This window comes from Mesoplodon densirostris, chromosome 8, assembly GCF_025265405.1.
Source record: "Mesoplodon densirostris isolate mMesDen1 chromosome 8, mMesDen1 primary haplotype, whole genome shotgun sequence".
Taxonomy (NCBI): domain Eukaryota; kingdom Metazoa; phylum Chordata; class Mammalia; order Artiodactyla; family Ziphiidae; genus Mesoplodon; species Mesoplodon densirostris.
The window spans coordinates 263,394-283,497 of NC_082668.1; the positions used below are offsets into that span (position 1 = coordinate 263,394).

General features: G+C 58.5%; 1 protein-coding gene across 1 annotated transcript; it reads left to right on the plus strand.

The window, feature by feature from the left end:
* The first annotated feature begins 527 nt into the window (after positions 1–527).
* Positions 528–9,032, plus strand: PDCD1 (programmed cell death 1). The gene is made up of 4 exons (XM_060107088.1): positions 528–603; positions 6,928–7,287; positions 7,668–7,839; positions 8,765–9,032. Exons 1-4 carry the CDS (start codon positions 528–530, stop codon positions 9,030–9,032), a joined length of 876 nt encoding a protein of 291 aa, XP_059963071.1.
* The last annotated feature ends 11,072 nt before the right edge of the window (positions 9,033–20,104 follow it).

The following is a 20,104-nucleotide window of genomic DNA, read 5'->3' on the forward strand; positions in this document are numbered from 1 at the left end:
CTGCCCACTGGGGGCAGCAGTGTGACCACTGCCCACAGCCCGCCGGGTGGCGGGGGCAGGCAGCAGAGGCCTGGCCCAGCAGTGGCAGAGTGTGGTGCTTCAAACACTGTGGCTCCAGGGACCTAAGCCCAGAGAGGGCAGAGGGACGGCTGGGGAAGGGGAGCAGAGAAGACCCTGCACCCCCTCCCAGTGGACCCACAGCCTTCGGAAGAGTCAACAACAACTAAAGAGACAAGAAGTGCCCAGGATGGAGGCACCCTCCCCCGCAGCGGGAGGAAGGGGGCCAAACCCACCTCCCCCTCCCCCTGCCTCCGTCTCTCTGTTTCTCTCTCCCTCTCTCTCACCTCTGTCTCTGTGCAGAGCATCTCTCTCCCTCCCACCAACTCCCTGCCCAAGGGAAGGAGGAGGAAGAGAGGGCAGGGGCTTGGGGCGTGGCCCTCCGACCTGACCCGGGACAAGTTCCTTTCCTCCTGCACGTCTGCAAGCAGTGGAGGAGACAGCATGCCGGGCGGGCTGGCGCTCCGGGCATGGGGACCCCGTGGGCACTGTGGCCACTCGTCTGGGCCGTGCTGCAGCTGGGCTGGCGGCCAGGATGGCTCCTAGGTATGTGGGTCGGGGCTGGGTGGCGAGGGGTCGGGCTGGGCAAAGACCTCCGGTTCTCAGTCTCTGGTGGGGGGGTGGGGGGGAACCAGGCCCCTGAGGCCCAGCACGGCCCCTGGCAGGGCGCTGTGTGGCTTTGGGCAGGTGAAGGGCCCTCTCTGGGCTCCGGCTCCTCACCCACTCCCCTCACCTGGTGGTGAGTCCCCTCCTTGCTCATAAGCAGGCAGGAGTATCCCAGCTCTTCCTGGGAGTCCCGAGGGACGGGCAAGTTCACGGCCCTCTGTAGGATGAAAGGGCCCCAAACCTCGGGCCCCACTTGTGTTTTCCTCGGGGGAAGGGACTGACTGGTTCCATGAGGGCACAGGCTGGGTGGCCTGGAGATGTTTCTCCAATTATGTCAAAAGTGTAACAGTTCCATCGTGGGCCTGGGATGAGCCCCACCTGGGCCTCTGGACGAGATGCCCTGGAGCACAGCACCTGGGCACATCCAGGAGCGTCCACAGCAGGTTCTGGAGAGGGGCCCTGGCCCTAAGCCCCTCAGTACGGGCTGTCCCCTAGGCAGGCTCTGCAGGCCCATGGCCAAAGCAGTGGTCAGGGAGAGGCCCCTCCTGGCTGCCCTGCCCTCAGCCACTGCGCCCAGTGCTGGCCTGATGGGAAGGGGTCCCCAGCCAGACCCAGGACCTGTCCTCTAGACCTCGCTGGGCTCAGGGGTCAAGGGCCCTAAAAGGGCCAAGCCGAGGCGAGGCTGCCCTGACCCCCCACTGGCTGCCAGTCTTGGATTCTGTGCCCAGAGGCCCTCAGTTGTCTCTGCCCAGCCGGGCCTGCTCAGCACCTGCTCAGCGCCCAGGTCGCCCTGCTTTTTCCCCAAACCTGGCCTCGCTCTCAGGATGGACGGAGGAAACTCACGGCTGCAGTCAGTGGTCCAAGAGCCTGTGGCCAAAAGGTGCCCCGTGGGGAGGCTTGGGGACCCCAGGCACGGCATGCGGGTGGAGGCAGGGTGCGTGTCATTCCAGGAGGAAGAACCAAGGCCCGGGGGTTGGGGGGGGCTGTGACTTACCCTAGGCCGCCCACTCCCCACCAGGGCCCCTTCCCAAAGCAGGGGAAGATCAAAATGTGAAAGGTGCCGGCCTTGAGTTCCAAATGAAGCCGACACTGGTGAGCTTTGTGCCCTCAGGCAGGTCCCTTAACCTCTCTGAGCTGCGGTTTTCCCACCTGCAGTTTGGTGATAATAATGCCTGCTTTATAGCATCATGAGAATTTGATCTTATAAGAACTGTCTGGCCCAGCCTATGACACATTTTTTTAAGTCAGGTATGTGGTATTTTTTTCAACGTACAAACTTGAAAAATACTTGAAAGATACAGAAAAGTTACCAAAACACAGCAGTGAACACCCTCACCCAGAGTCTTCGATTTGGTAACCCTGGCACATTGGCAGTCTGTGTTAGTTTGCTGGGGCTGCCGTAGCAAACTCCCACACCGGGCGGGCGGCTGGAACCACAGAAGCTTATGGGCCGGCGGTTCTGGAGGCTGGAAGTCGGACCTCGGTGTCGCGGGGTCCCTTCCTCCCGAGGCTGCAAGGGAGACGTGGTTCCAGGCCTCTCCCAGCTGCAGGCGGTGGTGGCGATGCTTGGTGTCCCTTGGCCTGTGGACACGTCACCCCAGCTCTGCTCCGTGTCACACAGCGTCCTCCCGTGTGCGGGGCTGTCCACGTGTCCCCTTTTCCTCAGTAAGGACACGGTCGTGTCGGGTTAGGGGGCGCCAACCCCACACCTCATCACAAAGGATTACATCAGCAAAGACCCTGTTCCCAATAAGGTCACATTCCGGGGTGCCACTGAACGTGGGGATTTGGGGGCCAGTGCAGCCTACAGCCCTCTCCATCCGCGCACCGCTGGTCACCTAAGCATTAGTCACAGACTCTCCTAACGCCCAGGACGGTGGCTGACGCAGTCCCATAGATCAGATGCCCTTGCATCCTGAGCCTGCCCTCCAGCTGGACACTTTCCCTGATGGAGCTGAGTCCAGAACCTCAGCTGCATCTGGATGCCACTGTCCTGAGCTTCCTCTGACGTATAGCAGGCATTTTTGTTTGTTTGTTTGTTTTTAATCAAATCTCAATTTTATATTAGATAAGGAAATCCTTAGAATTAGGGTTTTTTGAGGTGTAATCGACATAGCATTATATTAGTTTCAGGCATATGGTGTATTTGTATTTGTATATATTCCAAAATGACCACCACGACAAGCCCAGCTAACATCATCACCATATACAGTTACCAGAGTTTTTTCTTGTGAAAATAACTATCAAGATCCACTTTCCTAGCTACTTTCAAATACGCAACACAGAATTATTCACTCTAGTCACCAAGCCACACGTCACACCCCAAGGACTTACTTATTTTATGCCTGGAAGTTTGTACCTTTTGACCACCTTCACCCATTTCCCCAGCCCCTACCTCTGGAAACTGCCGATCTGTTCTCTATATCCATGAGCTCAGTTTTTGTCTTGTTTTGTTTTGGTTTTTTTTTTTTTAGATTCCACATATAAGTGAAATCATACGGTATTTGTCTTTCTCTGCCTGACTTACTTCACTAAGTATAATATTCTCTAGGTCCATCCAAGCTGTCTCAAGTGGCAAGATTTCATTCTCTTTTATGGCTGAGTAATATTCCATTGTATACACACCACATTTTCTTTATCCATTCCTCTGTCGATGGGCACTGAGGTTGCTTCCATATCTCGGCAATTGTAAACAGTGCTGCAGTGAACATTGGGGTGTATATATCTTTTAAATTAGTGTTTTCATTTTCTTCAGATAACTACTAAGAAGTGAAATTGCTGGATCACGTGGTAGTTCTGTGTTTAGTTTTTAAGGAACCTCCGTACTGTTCCAACAGCAGCTGGGCCAGTTTCCATTCCCTTTTCTCCACGTCCTCTTCACCACTTGTTATCTCTAGACTTCTTGACGAGGCCATTGTGATGGGTGTGAGGTGATACCTCATTGTGGTTTTTACTTGCATTTCCCTGATGATCAGTGACATTGAGCATCTATCTTTTCATGTGTCTGTTGGCCATCGGCATGTCTTCTTTGGAAAAATGTCTCTTCGGGTCCTCTGCCCACTTTTTAATCAGATTGTTTGTTTTTTTGCTATTAAGTTGTAAGAGTTTTTTATATACTTTGGATAACAACCCCTTATCAGATATATGATTTGCAAGTATTTTCTCCCATTCACTATGCTGCCTTTTCATTTTTTGATGGTGTTCTTTGCTGTGCAGAAGCTGTTTAGCTTGATGTAGCCCCACCTGTCTGTTTCTGCTTTTGCTGCAGCTGCTGGCATTCCTGAAGTAGCCAGGCCAGGTGTGCAAGCACCTGCCACCTGGGTGTGTCTGTTGTTTGTTTGTGGGAGGTCATAGACATGATGGTCCTTCTTGGGGCACCCATCGGAGACCCGTCGTACGGGGTCGCCCCCTCTGGGTCCACTGCAAAGCACGGGGGGGAAGGTGCCCTTCTCCCTTCGGGATGAATCAGAGACCTGAGGTAGGGACCCAGCAGTCCGCTGGGCAATGCTTTCAGCACCCACTGATGGGTGCTGCTTAAATCAGGTGTTAGATGGTAGCTGTGAAATGTGGCCTCTGAGGTCGCCCTGAGCCCGTGCCAGGCCGCCCTCCACGGGAGCCGGGCCGGTGCCACCGTGGTGCTCACAGTGTGTCCCACACCCAGGCACTCCCCAGGATCTCTCCCTCCTGACCCTGCCGGGGCTCAGTGGCTCTCTCCTCAACCCACTCCCCAAATAGAAAAACAGGCCTGGGGACCCCTCACTGACATTCCATTATTACATAAATAGACAACATTTAAATTTTCAATGACTCAAACAACATAAGAAAAGATGCATAGACATTCATCCTGCAGGGATAAAGTGAGACCCCAGGACTCTGGAGGAAGCTCCGTTAGCAGCCTCCCAGGCCAAGGCTGATGTAAAGGGATGCGTGTATCACAGGAGCCCAGGCCCCATCTGGCTCTCCCACCTGTTCCCAGCGCCATCTCAGCCCTGAGGTCTCCGGCCCCACACTCCCTCTGTTCTGCTTCCCCGCGATGCTTCTGGGCTCTCATTCCAGGGAACCCATCTTTCTCCATCTGGGGGGCCTCTGAGTGCCCCGTGAGTGTACCCCCTGTGGCCCTGCACGCTGGCCGGGCCACCGGGAGCCCCTGACAGCTAGGCACCCTGTCCCTTTGGGGAGGGGGGTGCTTCCTGGTCAGTGTTGGCTCCCGACCGGCCCCAGGTGATGGGCTGTCCCCTCCCACACTACTCCTCGGACACTGACCTTGACCTGTGTCCCAGGCCGGCCCCCCAGCAGCTGCATCCAGCCCCTGCCTCTGCCCACACTGTGAGGGTCCGGGGGTGGGGTGGGGGGGCGGGACAGGCATCCACGTAGGGCTGTGCTGGGGGAGGGGTCTGAGGGGCAGCAGGGAGGCCATGGGGCCCAGAGGGAGCAGGGCCTGGAGAGCCCCTGGGAGGGACCTGGAGTTCCCAGGGCCTGAGCAGGACGGGGAGGCCATGCAGAGAACCAGGCCAGGGACCTAGGCAGCCCAGGGTCCCAGCTACTCAGGTCCAGATTCTGTGAGAGCCCCACAAAGAGCAAGCAGGTAGACAAGAGATTCAAATGGCCACCAGTTCAGGCTGGCAGATGGGGGTGGTGGTGAGGGCCTGCAGTGAAGACGAGCGGGGCCCCCGTCCACGCAGGGCTCGTCAGCAAAGGTCCCCACAGGCGCTCACGGGGGTCCTGCTGGAGGGGCCTGTGCAGGAAGGGGGGCTCCTCAGGGGTCTCACTTGAGACCTTGGCAGGTGGGAAAGGGGGGTGTGGCGTGGACACAGGGCGGGTGGGAGCACAGTCTGGGGGGCACCACCCAGAACAGGGGCTCCTGGGGTACCTGTGAGGCGTCCTGGGTTTCCGGACCCAGACGCGGGCTCGCTGCGGGTGGGAGCCCGGGGGTGGGGGGCGCCCAAGGGCCTTGTGCAGAGCAAGGCTCTCGGATCCGGTGCACCATCGCCACCGCGCAACTTTGACCAAATCTGGGTCCAGCTTGTACCGAAGCGGCGGCAGGGCGGTGGCGGGGGAGCAGATGCGGACCCCGCGGGGCAGTGGGCCTGGCTGAGAGGGGAGGCCCAGCACCCTCAGGATTCCCCGGCCTCCCCGCTGCCCCCGCCCCTCCTTGCGGGTCGGACGGGCCTCCACAGAGATGCGAAGACAACCGCCTGCCCTGCACGGAGCTGCCCGTCCACAGGGGCCGGGGAATCCCCCGGCCTGGAGGGGCGGGCAGGGGGCTGAGGGGAGCTGGCCCTAGACCCGGAGCTAGGTCTGGGGCGGGGGCGGCCTCAGGCCTGCCGCTGTGTGCAAATCAGGGGCCACTGCGTAAGCTCCCAGCATGAGCCGTCCGCAGGGGCTAAAGCACCGGGTGTGGGTTTGGCCACATGTGGATACCACCCGGGGCCCCTCCCTGCGATGCGGGCCATGTGGGGTGCAGCTGGGCATCTCCTAGGAGGGGCTACCCCACCCCCAACCCCCTAGCCGGCAAGCTGGGTGTGAGGGCGTGCACACCCATGTGTGCGTGTGCCAACGTGAGCTGCATGTGTGTGGTGGCGGGGCATCCCCAGGTGGGGCCTGACAGGTGACGGTTGGCCTTGTCTGGGGGCCTGCAGGCAGAGCCCAGGCTCGTCCATGAGAGGGGCGTTGGCCCGGCTGGCCTCTGAGCACTAGTCCCCAGTCGTGGCAGAAGACACGGAGGGCCTCCTGCTGCCCAGTCAGCAGTGCCCACGGCGGGAGTGGAGGGGGGTGCTCCCAGCTCTGAGCTGGTCCTGAGCTGGAGCCTTCCAGGGCTGGGTTCTCCGAGGGACGCCCCCACCAGCCCAGCCCGGCCTCCCAGTTACCCTCCCCCTCCCCCAGCACAGAGCAGGCAGGACCAGTATGCAGGGTCTGGGAGCATGGGGGTCAGGCCTGCGGGGACTGGCGACTGGGACTCAAGGAGGGAGGGGGTGAAGGCCCTTAAACCGCCACTGAGGAAGGGGAGAAACGAGGGCCTGGAGGTCAGAGCCAGATCGCAGCCCTGGCCCCAGGTCTCAGTAGAGTCCAAGGACAAAGCCCCACCACGGAGTGGCCCATGAGAGGCGAGCACCCCATCCCTGGGGGCACGCAAGGCTCTGTGGCAGAAGCACTGTACAACTTTCCCATCAGACGGGCCTTGGGAAAGTGGGAGGGGAGGATCTGGCGGGTGGTCCCCATACCCCTTCCGCACGCCCACCCACTGCTCCTCTCTCCACCTCTCAGATGCCCCCAGCAGGCCCTGGAGCCCCCTCACCTTCTCCCCGGCCCGGCTCACTGTGCCCGAGGGGGCGAACGCCACCTTCACCTGCAGCTTCTCCAGCAAGCCCGAGCACTTCGTCCTCAACTGGTACCGCATGAGCCCCAGCAACCAGACAGACAAGCTGGCCGCCTTCCCCGAGGACCGCAGCCAGCCTGGCCGGGACCGGCGCTTCCACGTCACGCCACTGCCCGGTGGGCGACACTTCCACATGAGCATCATGGCCGCCCAGCGCAATGACAGCGGCGTCTACTTCTGTGGGGCCATCTACCTGCCCCCCAAGACGCAGATCAACGAGAGCCGGCCTGCGGAGCTCACGGTGACAGGTGCGGGCGTCGGAGACCCGAGGGCAGGGGTGGGGCCCCCCCAGGGCTGGGGTGAGCAGGGCGGGGTCTGGGCAGCCAGCAGGAGCAGCCTCAGCCATGGGGCATAGGGGGCAGGGGTTGCCAGGCTCCATTCCTGGGCTCTGTCCCACACCCAGGACCACAGCGACCCATGGCCCTGGCTCTCCATGACTGGAAGCACCCCCAGACCCACTTGTCCCTGAGGGAGGGGGGCCGGTGGCGGGCGCCTCTCAGGACGAGCTCATGCTCGGAAGCTCTGCCAGGGTGCAGGCCTGGGCGAGACTGGTCAGTGCAGGTCTAGGACTCGCAGAGGGCAGGGCCCTGGGTCCCTGGCTCTGACTCCTGTCCTGTTGCCCCTGCAGAGGGAGTCCTGGAGCTGCCCACAGAGCGCCCCAGCCCCCCACCCCGGCCTGAAGGCCAGTTACAGGGCCTGGTCGCCGGCATCACAAGCGTCCTGCTGGGGGTTCTGCTGCTGCTACTGCTGGCCTGGGTCCTGGCGGCCGTTTTCCTCTGGGTCACTCGAGGTAAGGCCCCGCCAGCCCCCACAGGCGCAGCCCACAGTCTCCCTCCCTTCAACCCTCCCCTACTCCTACCCCCTCCATGTCCCCCCACAGGGAGGGGCCAGACTGGGCTTCCCAGGGACTGGGGTCCCCTCACAACCCCTGTGCCTGCTCTCAGGAGGGGTCTGAGGGAGGGGTGTGGGGAGGGCAGCCCCCCCGCAAGGCTGAGTCACCCCAGGCTGCACCTCAGGCAGCAGGACACTGAAAGCTCTTCTAACTGCTGGGCACCCGAGGTGACAGCCACAGCCACCGCAGGCCTGGAGCCCCCGGCTCCGCCCCACCGCCTGGAGACCGCTGAGGACACCCCACCCCTTGAGCCGGGTAGGGGAGCAGCCCAGCTGACAGCAAAGCCCCTGTGGGAGGTCATCTCTCCAGGGAATCGCTCTTTCCGCCCTCAAATATTTTTGAGTACGTGCGGGGATCACTGATGATGCGCCCGCTGTGTGTGCTGAGGCAGCCGAGTGGGCGCTGGGCACTGGGCTGGGCCACACGTGAGGCCTGGAAGCCAGGCAGGCCCCTGGGGCCCAGACAACCCAGGTCCCTTCCCAGGGACCCCTGAGACCCCACGCCACGACAGCAGGGCCTCAGGGCTCCCTGACTTGTGTGCTTCTCTGCAGAGGGCTGCGCCCGCAGGAGCGAAGACCAGCCTCTGGTGAGCATCCTTCCCTTGGCGGTGCCATCGCCGTGGCCGCACCTCCCTGGGGGGCGGGGCGCATGCCAGGGGCGGGGCGAATGCCCGGGGTGGGCGGCCTCAGAGCAGCCATGCCCCTCACCCACCACCACTGCGTGCCTGAGGTTGGGTGGCCAGCCCTGCCCTGTTGTGTGCATGCGTGCAAGTGTGTGTGTGTGTGTGCGTGCGTGCGTGCGTGCGCGCGCGTGCACACGTGTCAGCCCCTGAGAGACCGACGACCCATCCCTCCCTCTCTCCCCAAAAAGGAGGGCTCCTCCACCAGACCTGCGTGCACCGTGGACTACGGGGAGCTGGACTTCCAGTGGCGAGAGAAGACCCCGGAGCCCCCGGCCCCCTGTGTCCCGGAACAGACCGAGTACGCCACCATCGTCTTCCCGGGCAGGCCGGGCTCCCCAGGCCGCAGGGCTTCCGCAGACAGCCCGCAGGGGCCCCGGCCTCCGAGGACTGAGGACGGACACTGCTCCTGGCCCCTCTGACAGGCTTCCTCAGCTGGCCCGAGTCCTTCAGACCCTCCACCAAGAGCCGGGGTGGACACTTTCCCTGGAAGAGCACAGAGTGGTAGGGCCACCCAGGAGGTGAGCCTGTCCAAGGGTGACCACACCCAGCCCTGCCAGCACCTACCAGCCCTGCCCGGCTCTATGGGCAGGGGAAGGAGCCTCACCCCGGACTCCAGACCCAGTCTCAGGCTGAGCTGGCCAGAGCCTCCTTCCTACACACGCCAGCTGCCTCCCAGGAGGGCCTGGTGCCTGGACATAGGGGCCCGCGGGTCCTGGTTGGAGACTCTGCCTTGGAGCAGGCCTGGTAGGTCCAGCACGGATCCCACGAGGGGCACACGGGGAAATGCACAAGGTCAGGGCTCCCCTGGGGCCTCGTGCTTCCCCAGGCCAGGAAGAGAGCTCGTGGTGGTGGGGCCCCTCCACCCTCACGTGTGCCCAGGCCCGTCATGCAGCCCAGGAAACAGGCAACGAAGGGAGCTGGAGGAGCTGGAGTCACCCCGCCGAGGCCATCCTGGGGGCCCTGGTGTCCCCCGTGTATCCCCACTTCTCCTTGGCGCCCATTCACGGTGCTACTTAGAGGGGCCTCCGCCGGGCTCACTCCAGGGCACTGGGGCAGGTGCGGGGCCCCCTCGGCAGGGACCCCTCCGACGGAGCTGCCACTCCCCGTGGCCTGCACACACACGTCCGGGGCAGCGTGGCCGGGGCAGCTGGGTGTGGGGGACTCCGAGGCACATGTCCCATCTAGGGGTCCACACCCACTTCCTTGCTCTGTTACACTGTAATTAAAGAGTGATGAAAGCTCTAAGAAAGGCGCCGAGGGCTTCCCTGGTGGCGCAGTGGTTGGGGGTCCGCCTGCCGATGCAGGGGACGCGGGTTCGTGCCCTGGTCCGGGAAGATCCCACATGCCGTGGAGCAACTGGGCCCGTGAGCCATGGCCTCTGAGCCTGCGCGTCCGGAGCCTGTGCTCCGCGGCGGGAGAGGCCACAGCAGTGAGAGGCCCGCGAACTGCAAAAAAAAAAGGCACCGAGTTTTCCTGCTCACTCATTGGACACCGGCCTGAAGAAGGAGGATGCACCAGCCTGCCCGGCCTGGCCCTCACTATAACAGAAACACACTGGCCCTCCAAGGCCCCTCCTCTCCATCCCCACCACACTCACGCCCACAGCCTGAAACCCCTCCGACTTCAGGGGCCACCGGGCACCGCCCCCCCAGAAGCCCTTTCCAGGCTCCACGCCCCTGGGTCTCGTAGCCCCCTGCCCCCGAACCTGGCACAGGATGTCCCCAACTGAACAGCTGTGCCTGAATGTCCTGCCCCAACCCCACGTGTCCCCACACCAGGCCGGTGGGGGGATGGAGCGGGCAGGCAAGCGAGTGGGCTGCCGCCGGCTATGAGTGAGCAGGTGCCAGGCTGCTGGGGGTCTGGCATCTGTGGGGAAACCCAGTCCCTTCCCCTCTACAAACTGGATGATGGTTCAGTCCCCCAGGGAGGGGATGCACTGACACCACACAGGTCATCGGCTCTTGTCCCTGACACGTGACAGACACCCCCAACCTTGCCCCCCGCCGCCCACAGCGAGCCTTGTCCAAACCCGCAGGTGCCGGGAGTAAGCAGCTCCCACCAGCTCCTCAGCCCTCGAGCCCACAACCTGTGCCTGCCATCCTGGAGACTGTCCCAGGCAGAGGGAGAGTCACCGGGTCTGGGACACTGGAGGGAACACTGCTGGAGAATCTTGCAGACGACGCAGGCTTTTGTGCCTGGAAAACCCAGGAGGTTCTGTGGGGGAACTGCTATGGCAACAGGAAAATCTAGTCCAGGAGCAGCTGTAAAATTAACATCCCGAAATAAATGGCTTCCGTACATCCAACGGTAACCACTTAGAAGAAAAAGTGATAGCGAATATTCCACCTATGACAGCAACAGAAAAGATTGCGTGTCCAAGGTGTAGATTTAGTGAGAAAAGCACGAACCTGCAGGAGGAGAAAGGAGTACCGGCGTGGCCTGATGATCTGGGGAGGATGCCTCAACGCCATCGAGACGTCAGTTCTTCCTAATTCTACAAATTTAATACGATCCCAGTAAAAACCCACATTTCTGCAACCGTAAAGTTTATCTGGAAAAATAAACGGGCAAGTAACAGCCAAGAAAACCAGGGAAGGAAAGTGAAAGAAGAGCAGCTTTATCAGATCTAATACTGATAATCATTAAAACAGTGGCATTAGCACATGAAAAGGCAGGAATAGAGCCAATGAGTGGGGAACCATAGACTTTTCCTAGGTGGTGCTGGGACAGCACAGCTATTTGGAAAGTATAGTATAGTAACGTAGACACGTCCCTCCTACCCTGTGTTTGCATCAATCCCAACCCTATGAGACACAGGAGAAAAACGTACCAGAACTTCACAGGGAGGGCAGGGATGCCGGCTCACCCTAGGTGCCATGGAAGAGAAGATGGGGAAATTATGCTGTGTAAATTGGGGAAAACTCTGTAGCACAGCAAAAACATCATCACGAACAGACTGGGGAAAGTATTTGCAATATCACGCAGAAGGCTAATGCTCCAATTATAGAAAGGTCTAAAATCACGGAGACAGCAAGGTCAGAGTTGCAATGGAAAAGCGAGCCAGAGAAGTGACGAACTGTTCACGCACATGCCTCCCACGTTATATGTACACATATGCACACATATCCCTTAAACAGGGAAAGGATGCTTATTTGCACTCAAAATAAGGAAACTGCAGATCACAGCCACACCTATTCACCAGCCAACTCGGAAAGCTTGACTACACCCTGGGCGAGGACGCTGGGAAGCGGCTGCTTAGCACTCAGGGGACATTTGTCCTTCACTCCTGAGTCCCACCTCCCGAGGGGACTGGCAGAAACAGGAAGCACGTGGGGTTCACTGTGCTGGACCTGATGGCCAAAGGCAGGGAGGCCCCGGGGTGGCAGGAGCAAGGGCCCTGCCCGGACTCTGGGTGAACTGGCTCCTGGGCGGCCGCCAGCCCTCAGGTGTGTGCAGGAGGGATGGAGACACTCGGCCCCGGAGTACGGAACCAGGTTGGGGTCTGGTCAAAAGACAAGGGGGCAGTCTGAGCATCAAAACTGCCAAAATTAACATGAAAAATCTAATTGATTCACACACTCTGAGCAAGTTTAAAAGACCACGAGCTCATACTGATACTGGAAAAAAATTTTTTAAGATGAAAGATCAGGGAGGGAAGGAAGTGGCCTCGGGCGTGCTGGCAGTGCCGGCCGCCCTGGCAGCCGCGCTCAGATAAGAAGTGAGACCGAGAGCGACACTCAGCACTTTGCATCCGCCTTCCCGTAAGGCGGCCCCTGCCACCTGCCGCCTGGCGCCACTCACTTTTTCCATTCCCCTGCTTTGCCCCAACCACGTATGTCACCGGCCTGGTGGGGCGTCGCGCCCACCCCCCGCCCACACCCGCTCCAGCGGGTCAGTCTCTGCATCAGCCTCTGTGCATCTCACGGAGCCACAGCGTCGGGGAGCGGGGAGAGGGGGAGGGCGGGTCTCAGGGCTCCCTGCTCCCAGCCTGAGACCCCGGCAGCCCACAAGTTTCCAGGTGCTACCTAGCCGAGCCCCACCCTGGCAGCCCCTCTGCCCAGCAGGACACCCCCTCGGGCCACCTGTGCCCTCCCTGCCCCCGGCTGCTGTGCTTGGAAGTGGGGGTGGCCAGACACCTCACCATAGGAGTCCGAGGTCCCACAAGGCCTGCAGGATGGGGGGGGGGGCGCTGTGGCCAAGGCCTCCTGGCAGCAGAGGGGCTCAGGTCTCAAAGGGAGCCCAGCCTTGGGAACAGGGAAGCGGGGCTGCCGTGCGGTGCCTGGGCTCTCAGCCCTTGTGGGTTGGGGCTCTGATGTAGACGGATGCCCCTATGGTCTGAGTGAGGTTCCTGAGTGTTTGGAGACTTCAGAATGTGGGGACCCCCCTGAGAGTAACCAAGGCGGTGCGGGGGACCCTTCCCGGGGGTCCTGTACCTCGACCCGGTCGGGCTGCCCCATCCGCTGTGGGGTGGCCTGTGTTCCTGGCTCCCGAGCCCACGACTTGGGTGGGCAGGGGTGGGGGGGCTCCCCACAGCCCTCGCCTCCTGCGGTTTGGGGTGCCCTGGGCTCGCCGCAGGTCAGGGCCGCCTCTGAGAGCCACTTTAGGGGAAAGATGTGTCACCTCCCTATAGCCCTGCTTCTCGGGCCCTGTTATCTGAGCATCACAAGGCGCTCGGCTGCTGGACCCTCAGGCGGGGAAGAGGCTCTGGGCCAAGGCACCCACACGTCCAGGCAGATGGCGCCCAGCCTCACATCTGCTCCGAGGGGCGCCGGCCCCCGGTGGCCTGCCCAGTGGGCACAGAGCCACATCTAATAGCCCCCCAGCCACTTTGACTTCTCCCAGCCAGGGGTCCCAGTGGGGGTCATAGCTCCTCTAGATTCAGCTCCTGTTGGTCCTTTGGGCAAAATGGGGCTGGCCCAAGGGCATGGCCTGAGGGCGTGGCCTGGGCAAGGGGGCGGGGCCTCAGGCACGCGCACACCAGCATCTCACCGACCCACGGCGGCAAAATCCATGATTGTTTTTTGTTTTTATCTCAGTCTGAATTCCAAAAATATACTATCAAATGCTATTATTCACCCATTTAAAACATTAACTAATTAATTTAAAAAATTCTGTCCATCCACATTCATAGCAGCATTATTCACAGTAGCCACAAGATGGAAGCAACCCGCGTCCATCAACTGATGAAGGATAAACAGAATGTGCTCCGTCCATGTGACAGAATATTATTCAGCCTCAAAAAGGAAGGAAATTCTGAGTCACGCTACACTGCGAATGAACCTTGAGGACATGATGCTCAGTGAAATAAGCCAGACACAAGGGGATGGACACCTATGATTCCCTTATATGAGGTACTTAGGTAGTCAAATCATAAAGACAGAAAGTAGAATGGAGGGTGCCAACAGCTGGGGACGAGGGGTTGGGAAGTTAGTGTCCAGTGGGGACAGTGTCAGTTTAGGAAGATGAAAATGGGGCTGGGGTAGAGAATGGTCATTGCCACAGCTGTGGCAAGTCAGAGGCTGGAGAGCCGGGCGAGCTGATGCTGCAGCTGGAATCTGAGCTGTCAAGGGCAGAATCCCCTCTTCCTCGGGGAAGCTCAGTCTTTTCTCATAAGACCTTCAACTGGTTGGAGGAGGCCCCCATGTTATAAAGGATAACGTGCTTTACTCAAAGTCTGCTGATTCAAATGTTAATCTCATCTAAAATGGAATATTACTCAGCCATAAAAAGAAATGAAATTGAGCTATTTGTAATGAGGTGGATAGACCTAGAGTCTGTCATACAGAGTGAAGTAAGTCAGAAAGAGAAAGACAAATACCATATGCTAACACATATATATGGAATTTAGGGGGAAAAATGTCATGAAGAACCTAGGGGTAAAACAGGAATAAAGACACAGACCTACTTGAGAATGGACTTGAGGATATGGGGAGGGGGAAGGGTAAGCTGTGACAAAGCGAGAGAGAGGCATGGACATATATACAGTACCAAACGTAAAATAGATAGCTAGTGGGAAGCAGCCGCATAGCACAGGGAGATCAGCTTGGTGCTTTGTGACCACCTAGAGGGGCGGGATAGGGAGGGTGGGAGGGAGGGAGACGCAAGAGGGAAGAGATATGGGAACATATGTATATGTATAACTGATTCACTTTGTTATAAAGCAGAAACTAACACACCATTGTAAAGCAATTATACTCCAATAAATTTTTTTTCCAATAAATATTTTTTTAAAAAATAAAAAATAAATAAAAACAGCTCTGTGGGCAGCCTCCCTCCTTCCCACCTCCCAAACACTCTTGAGAGACGGCACAGGGTTTGCAGACTAAAGAAGACCACGGCCCTGCCCCACCCCACGTTCATCACGGTTTTATTATCGGTGCCGCTCTGAGCACACAGAACCTCTCCCTCCTTCCCTGTTACAGACACTCCCCGGGAAGGACCCCGGCCCCCACCCTAGCACGGTGGTGGAGAGTTCCCACAGCGGGAACCTGCAGAGCCCTGTTTTCTGTCAAGGAGGTGAGGAAGTGAGCAGGCTCGGCGGGAAGGCTCAGACCCCGCTGTGGCCGCGACGCTCACGCTCCCCTCCCCTGTGGGTCCACACCAGGACAAGTGCAAGCACAAGCTCACGGTCACCTGGGAAGGGCAGGACGGGCCACCGTGCACCCATCAAATTGGAAAAAGGAAAAAGGCAAACAGCGTGCAAGAAAACAGCCTTCTCACTTGTATGGATAGCTTGTGAATTACTACTCGTTTTAAGAAAATAGTCTGCTGTTATCTATTAGAATAAAAAACTACAGAGATTTTTGCTCAGTCTCCCCACAGTTGAGAATCCATCCTGCAGAAATCAGTCCTGGTTTGTAAAGACAGATGTTAAAAGATGTGCACTGCAGCTTTGTTTGCAGTGCAATAATAATAACAATAGAAGCCATCTGAATGTCCCCAGCAAGGAAATGTTGGCTGGCCCACGTACATCGATGCTCTACAACACATCGTGCAGTTACTAAGAAAGCATGAGCTAGGATGTGAGTCTTGAAAGGCGTCTGTGTTGTTGTCTAGACTCCGCAGGAAATGGACCCCAGGATGGAGGTTTGCAGCTGGGGGCATTGCGGGGAGGGAAGTGGCCGTGAGCCACACCAGACCACAGCGACGAGCCTCGTCCGCAGGGCATGCGGCCTGGCCAAGCACTGCTGCACTCGAGCGGTCAGCTGCAGGACCACAGTCATGTGACTATTTTACCCTGGTGCAAAGGGAAACACACCCACGTACGTTCCCATTTGTTTCCTCTTGTGTGAACCTTGGGAGGGGAGCGGGCTGCTATCACCTTTAGGGGCAGAATGGGGTGGGCCGGGACTCTGGGTTGACTAATTAAAACAAGGACTTGTGGCCACTGAAATTGTTCTAATGACACACAGCGGAAAACATTCAAAAGACTCAATGTGGGAGCCACCAAATGGACTGCAAGCTGGTCTCTACCCCGAACTGCGGGATCAGCACAGGCCGCTGAGCCTCGACTCCACATCTGGGAAATGGACATAATACCTGCTTCACAGGGGCTTTGACTTATTAAAGGGAATGGAGTGCACAAAGCATGTGACACACAGGATACCTTCTGTAAGTGTTTTATCCTTACCCCTCTGCGCACACACAGAAACGGAGCACAGTACTGAAGCAGAGAGAGGGACGGAGGAGAGAGACAGCACGGAGGAGGGAGGGAGGGAGACCCAGAGAGACAGAGACAGACAGAGACAGAGACAGATGGGGGAGGGAGGGAGGGAAAGCTAGACAGAGACAGACAGAGAGACAGAAACAGAGAAGGAGGGTGGCGATGACTGCAGCCAATCAGTCACAGCAAAGACAGAATTAGTGAGTTGGAAGAAAAGTCTAAGAGTGAAGCACAGAGACAGAAAGTGATGAAAAACACACAGAAGAGAGTAAGAAGCATCCAGTGAGACAGGTAGCGTTCAGGAACTCGGGTCCCAGAAACTCTGGAAGGGAATTAGGCAACCAGTGTCGCCTGTTGGTGTCTCCCGCGGCCACTGGAACTAACTTGCTTACAGCAGCACAAACTCATCCCCCTTCAGCTCTGAAATGGGTCTCACTGGGCTAAAGTCACGGTGTCCTCAGGGCCGGTTCCTTTTGGAGGCCCCGGGGGAGAAGCCACTCGCTGCCTTTTCCAGATTCCAGGGGTCACTGCATCCCTTGGTTCCAGGCCCCTCGCCCATCCTCAAGCCCAGCATCGTAACACCTGCTCTCCCCTCTGACCCTCTGTCCCCCTTCTAAGTGCCAGCCCACCCAGATAACCCAGGACAATCCCCCATCACAAGACCCTTAACTTAATCACAGCTGCGAGGTCCCTTTCTCACGAAGATCACACACTCACAGGTTCTGGGGGTTAGGACGCCGACACCTTTGGGAGCCTGTATCCTGTCTACCAGACATCACGTCTGTTTCACATTTCCTTGGAGGTCCTGCCAGTCCAGTAAACCAAGGAAAGGAAATAAAAGGAACAGCACTGGAGAGGATACAATGCAACGGGCAGTCTGCACTAGAACCTAGAACCCCAAGCAAGGCCCGACCCGGCCTGGGGAAAGCACCACAGGCACATGACAGAGCCTGGGGAAATGCCCAGGGGCTGGTCCATCAAGTTGGAACCGAGGAAGGAAGGAAGAGGCTGGGAGAGCACAGGGCCATCCCAGAGGGCCTGGGGGTCAGATCAGCCTGCGGGGCAGTGGGAGGAGGCAGCAGAGGGGCGGCTCCTGTGGGCTCAGGCTGGGCCGCACCTGAGGACCAGCGGCCCCGGAGGCTGGACAGCTGGGCACTGCTCGAGGTACAGTCACCCAGGACCAGGGAAGCCAGGGCCACAGGCCCCAGAAAGGTTGACCCCTGCAGGCCAGCAGCTGGATCCAGGCCCAGAGAGTGGGGAGGGCCTTCCCTAGCTCAGCTGCCCCCTACAGCAGCAAGCACCAGGTGCCCTGAGCCCTCGGGGACCAGCCAGAGCAGGTGCAGGTGGCGACAGGCCTCGGGGGTGGGTGAGGACAGTTTTAGGAGGGGGCCCAAGCTGCCCTGAGCCCAGGGACTCTCCCCACAGCCTCCCTCCCTGGCTGGGGGTGGGTCACACCTGGGGAAGCCCTAACTCAGAGCCCTCAGCCGCGGCCTAGACCATGAGGAACCAGGATGGGGCCCCCGAGGAAGCCACAGCTCTGGGATGGACCCAGTCACCGAAGGCCAGCTCTGCTCACTTGGGAGACCTCACTCCATGGCTGGCCTGCGTGGGGTGCTCGATGGAGGGGACTCACCCCGGCCCGCTGGGAGCCCCGTGGCGGGAGGAGCCTGCCCAGGATGCAGGTGCAGGAGTGAGAGGCTGGCCGCCTGCCTGCCGTGCCCGCCAGGACTCGAGCCGGTGTCACAGTCCCCACACAGGGACAGCCGGGACCTGCCCTGGCTGGCGCTCGCCCTCCCCCAGGTAGGCCAGCAGCGCTTTCCCGAAGTTCCACAAACAGGGCAGCCTGAGTAACAGGTGTCTGTCCCCTCTCAATTCTGGAGCCAGAAGCCCCAGGTCAAGGAGTCCCAGGGCCGTGCTTCCTCCCCAGGATCCAGGGAGTATCCCCCTGCCTCTTACCTTCTGGGGGCTCCAGGTGTCTGTGGGCCTGTGGGCACGTCCCTCCAGTCCCGGGCTCCATCTTCACATGACTTCTCCCTGATGGCCCTTTTCTCTTATAAGGACACTCACTCCTGCCTGACTTCGAACCCAGCCTAACCCAGGATGGTCTCCTCTCAATCCTAACCTTAATTACATCTGCAAAGACTCTACTTCCAAACAGGTCACAATCTGAGGTTCCAGGTGGAATTTAGGGGACACTAATTACCCAGTCTGGAAGTGAGTACAGGACACTGCCATACACACCTGTGACCTCTGGGCCTCTGGAAAGCCCCACCTGCCCGTCTTTGCTGGTTTCTGTGGCTTAAACCTGAAAACAGAAGAGCGGACTCGAGCCACTGCCCAAAAGCCCCAGGAAGAAGGGTTGTCCTTACAGGGGACTGAGGTGGCCTGGAGGTGGGGGGGTGCCTGGAGCCCAGTGGTGACCCCTGAAAGGTGGCCACCCCTGCAGGGACGGTTGACAGTGAAGGAGAGCAATAAGGTGTGGGGGGGTGTCTCCTGGCTCCCAGGGGACTGGCTGTTCTGAGTTCCCTGGGGACCCTTGGGCCTCCACTGCTCAGAGCCTTCCTGGACATCCCCACCCTTTGGGAAGACCGTGTAAGATGTCATGCTGTCCCAGAATCCAGGCTAAGGAGGTGACAGAAACTGGGGCCATCCAGGGACACCCCAGAGACTCTCATCACGCATGACTGGCAACTGGGGAAACTGACCAGCCCCAGAAGGTCGCCCTGCAGGGTCCTCATCATGGAGCATCGGGGCACGTAAACAGAGCTGGTGGGGAGGGTGATAATGTGCTAAAATGAAGCCATATATATATTTTTTTGCAGTACGCGGGCCTCTCACTGTTGTGGCCTCTCCCATTGCGGAGCACAGGCTCCGGACGCGCAGGCTCAGCGGCCATGGCTCACGGGCCCAGCCACTCCGCGGCATGTGGGTTCTTCCCGGACCGGGGCTCAAACCCGCGTCCCCTGCATCGGCAGGTGGACTCTCAACCACTGCGCCACCAGGGAAGCCCAGCCATATATTTTTAAAAAGAATTTCTTCCTGTTTTACCCCTAGGTTCTTCATGACATTTTTTTTCTTAAATTCCATATATATGTGTTAGCATACGGTATTTGTCTTTCTTTTTCTGACTTACTTCACTCTGTGTGACAGACTCTAGGTCTATCCACCTCATTACAAATAGCTCAATTTCGTTTCTTTTTATGGCTGAGTAATATTCCAATAAAGATACAAAACCTACTTGAGAATGGACTTGAGGATATGGGGAGGGGGAAAGGTAAGCTGTGACAAAGCGAGAGAGAGGCATGGACATATATACACTACCAAACGTAAAATAGCTAGCTAGTGGGAAGCAGCCACGTAGCACAGGGAGATCAGCTCCGTGCTTTGTGACCGCCTGGAGGGGTGGGATAGGGAGGGTGGGAGGGAGGGAGACGCAAGAGGGAAGAGATATGGGAACAGATGTATATGTATGACTGATTCACTTTGTTATAAAGCAGAAACTAATAAAAAAAAAAAGAATTTCTTCAAGGAATCAGAAAGAAATGCCAAAAAGATAATCATAGTTGTGGTGGGCAGAAGGATCTGTGTGGGTCACTTTTTTCTTTATAGTTTTATACATTTCCCAAATTTTCTATAATGAACGCATTTTATTTTTATAACCAGAAAGATGTTACAAAGAAGAGGAAATAAAAAGGTGCTTCCACAAGGGCACAGAGGGCCGGTCCTGGGAGGTGACCCATCCAGGGAGGGGCAGCTGCCCCCGCTCCCCACCAGCCCCTCCGGCCGGCAGAGCAGAGACCAGGCAGATCTGGGGCTGCCACACGGAGA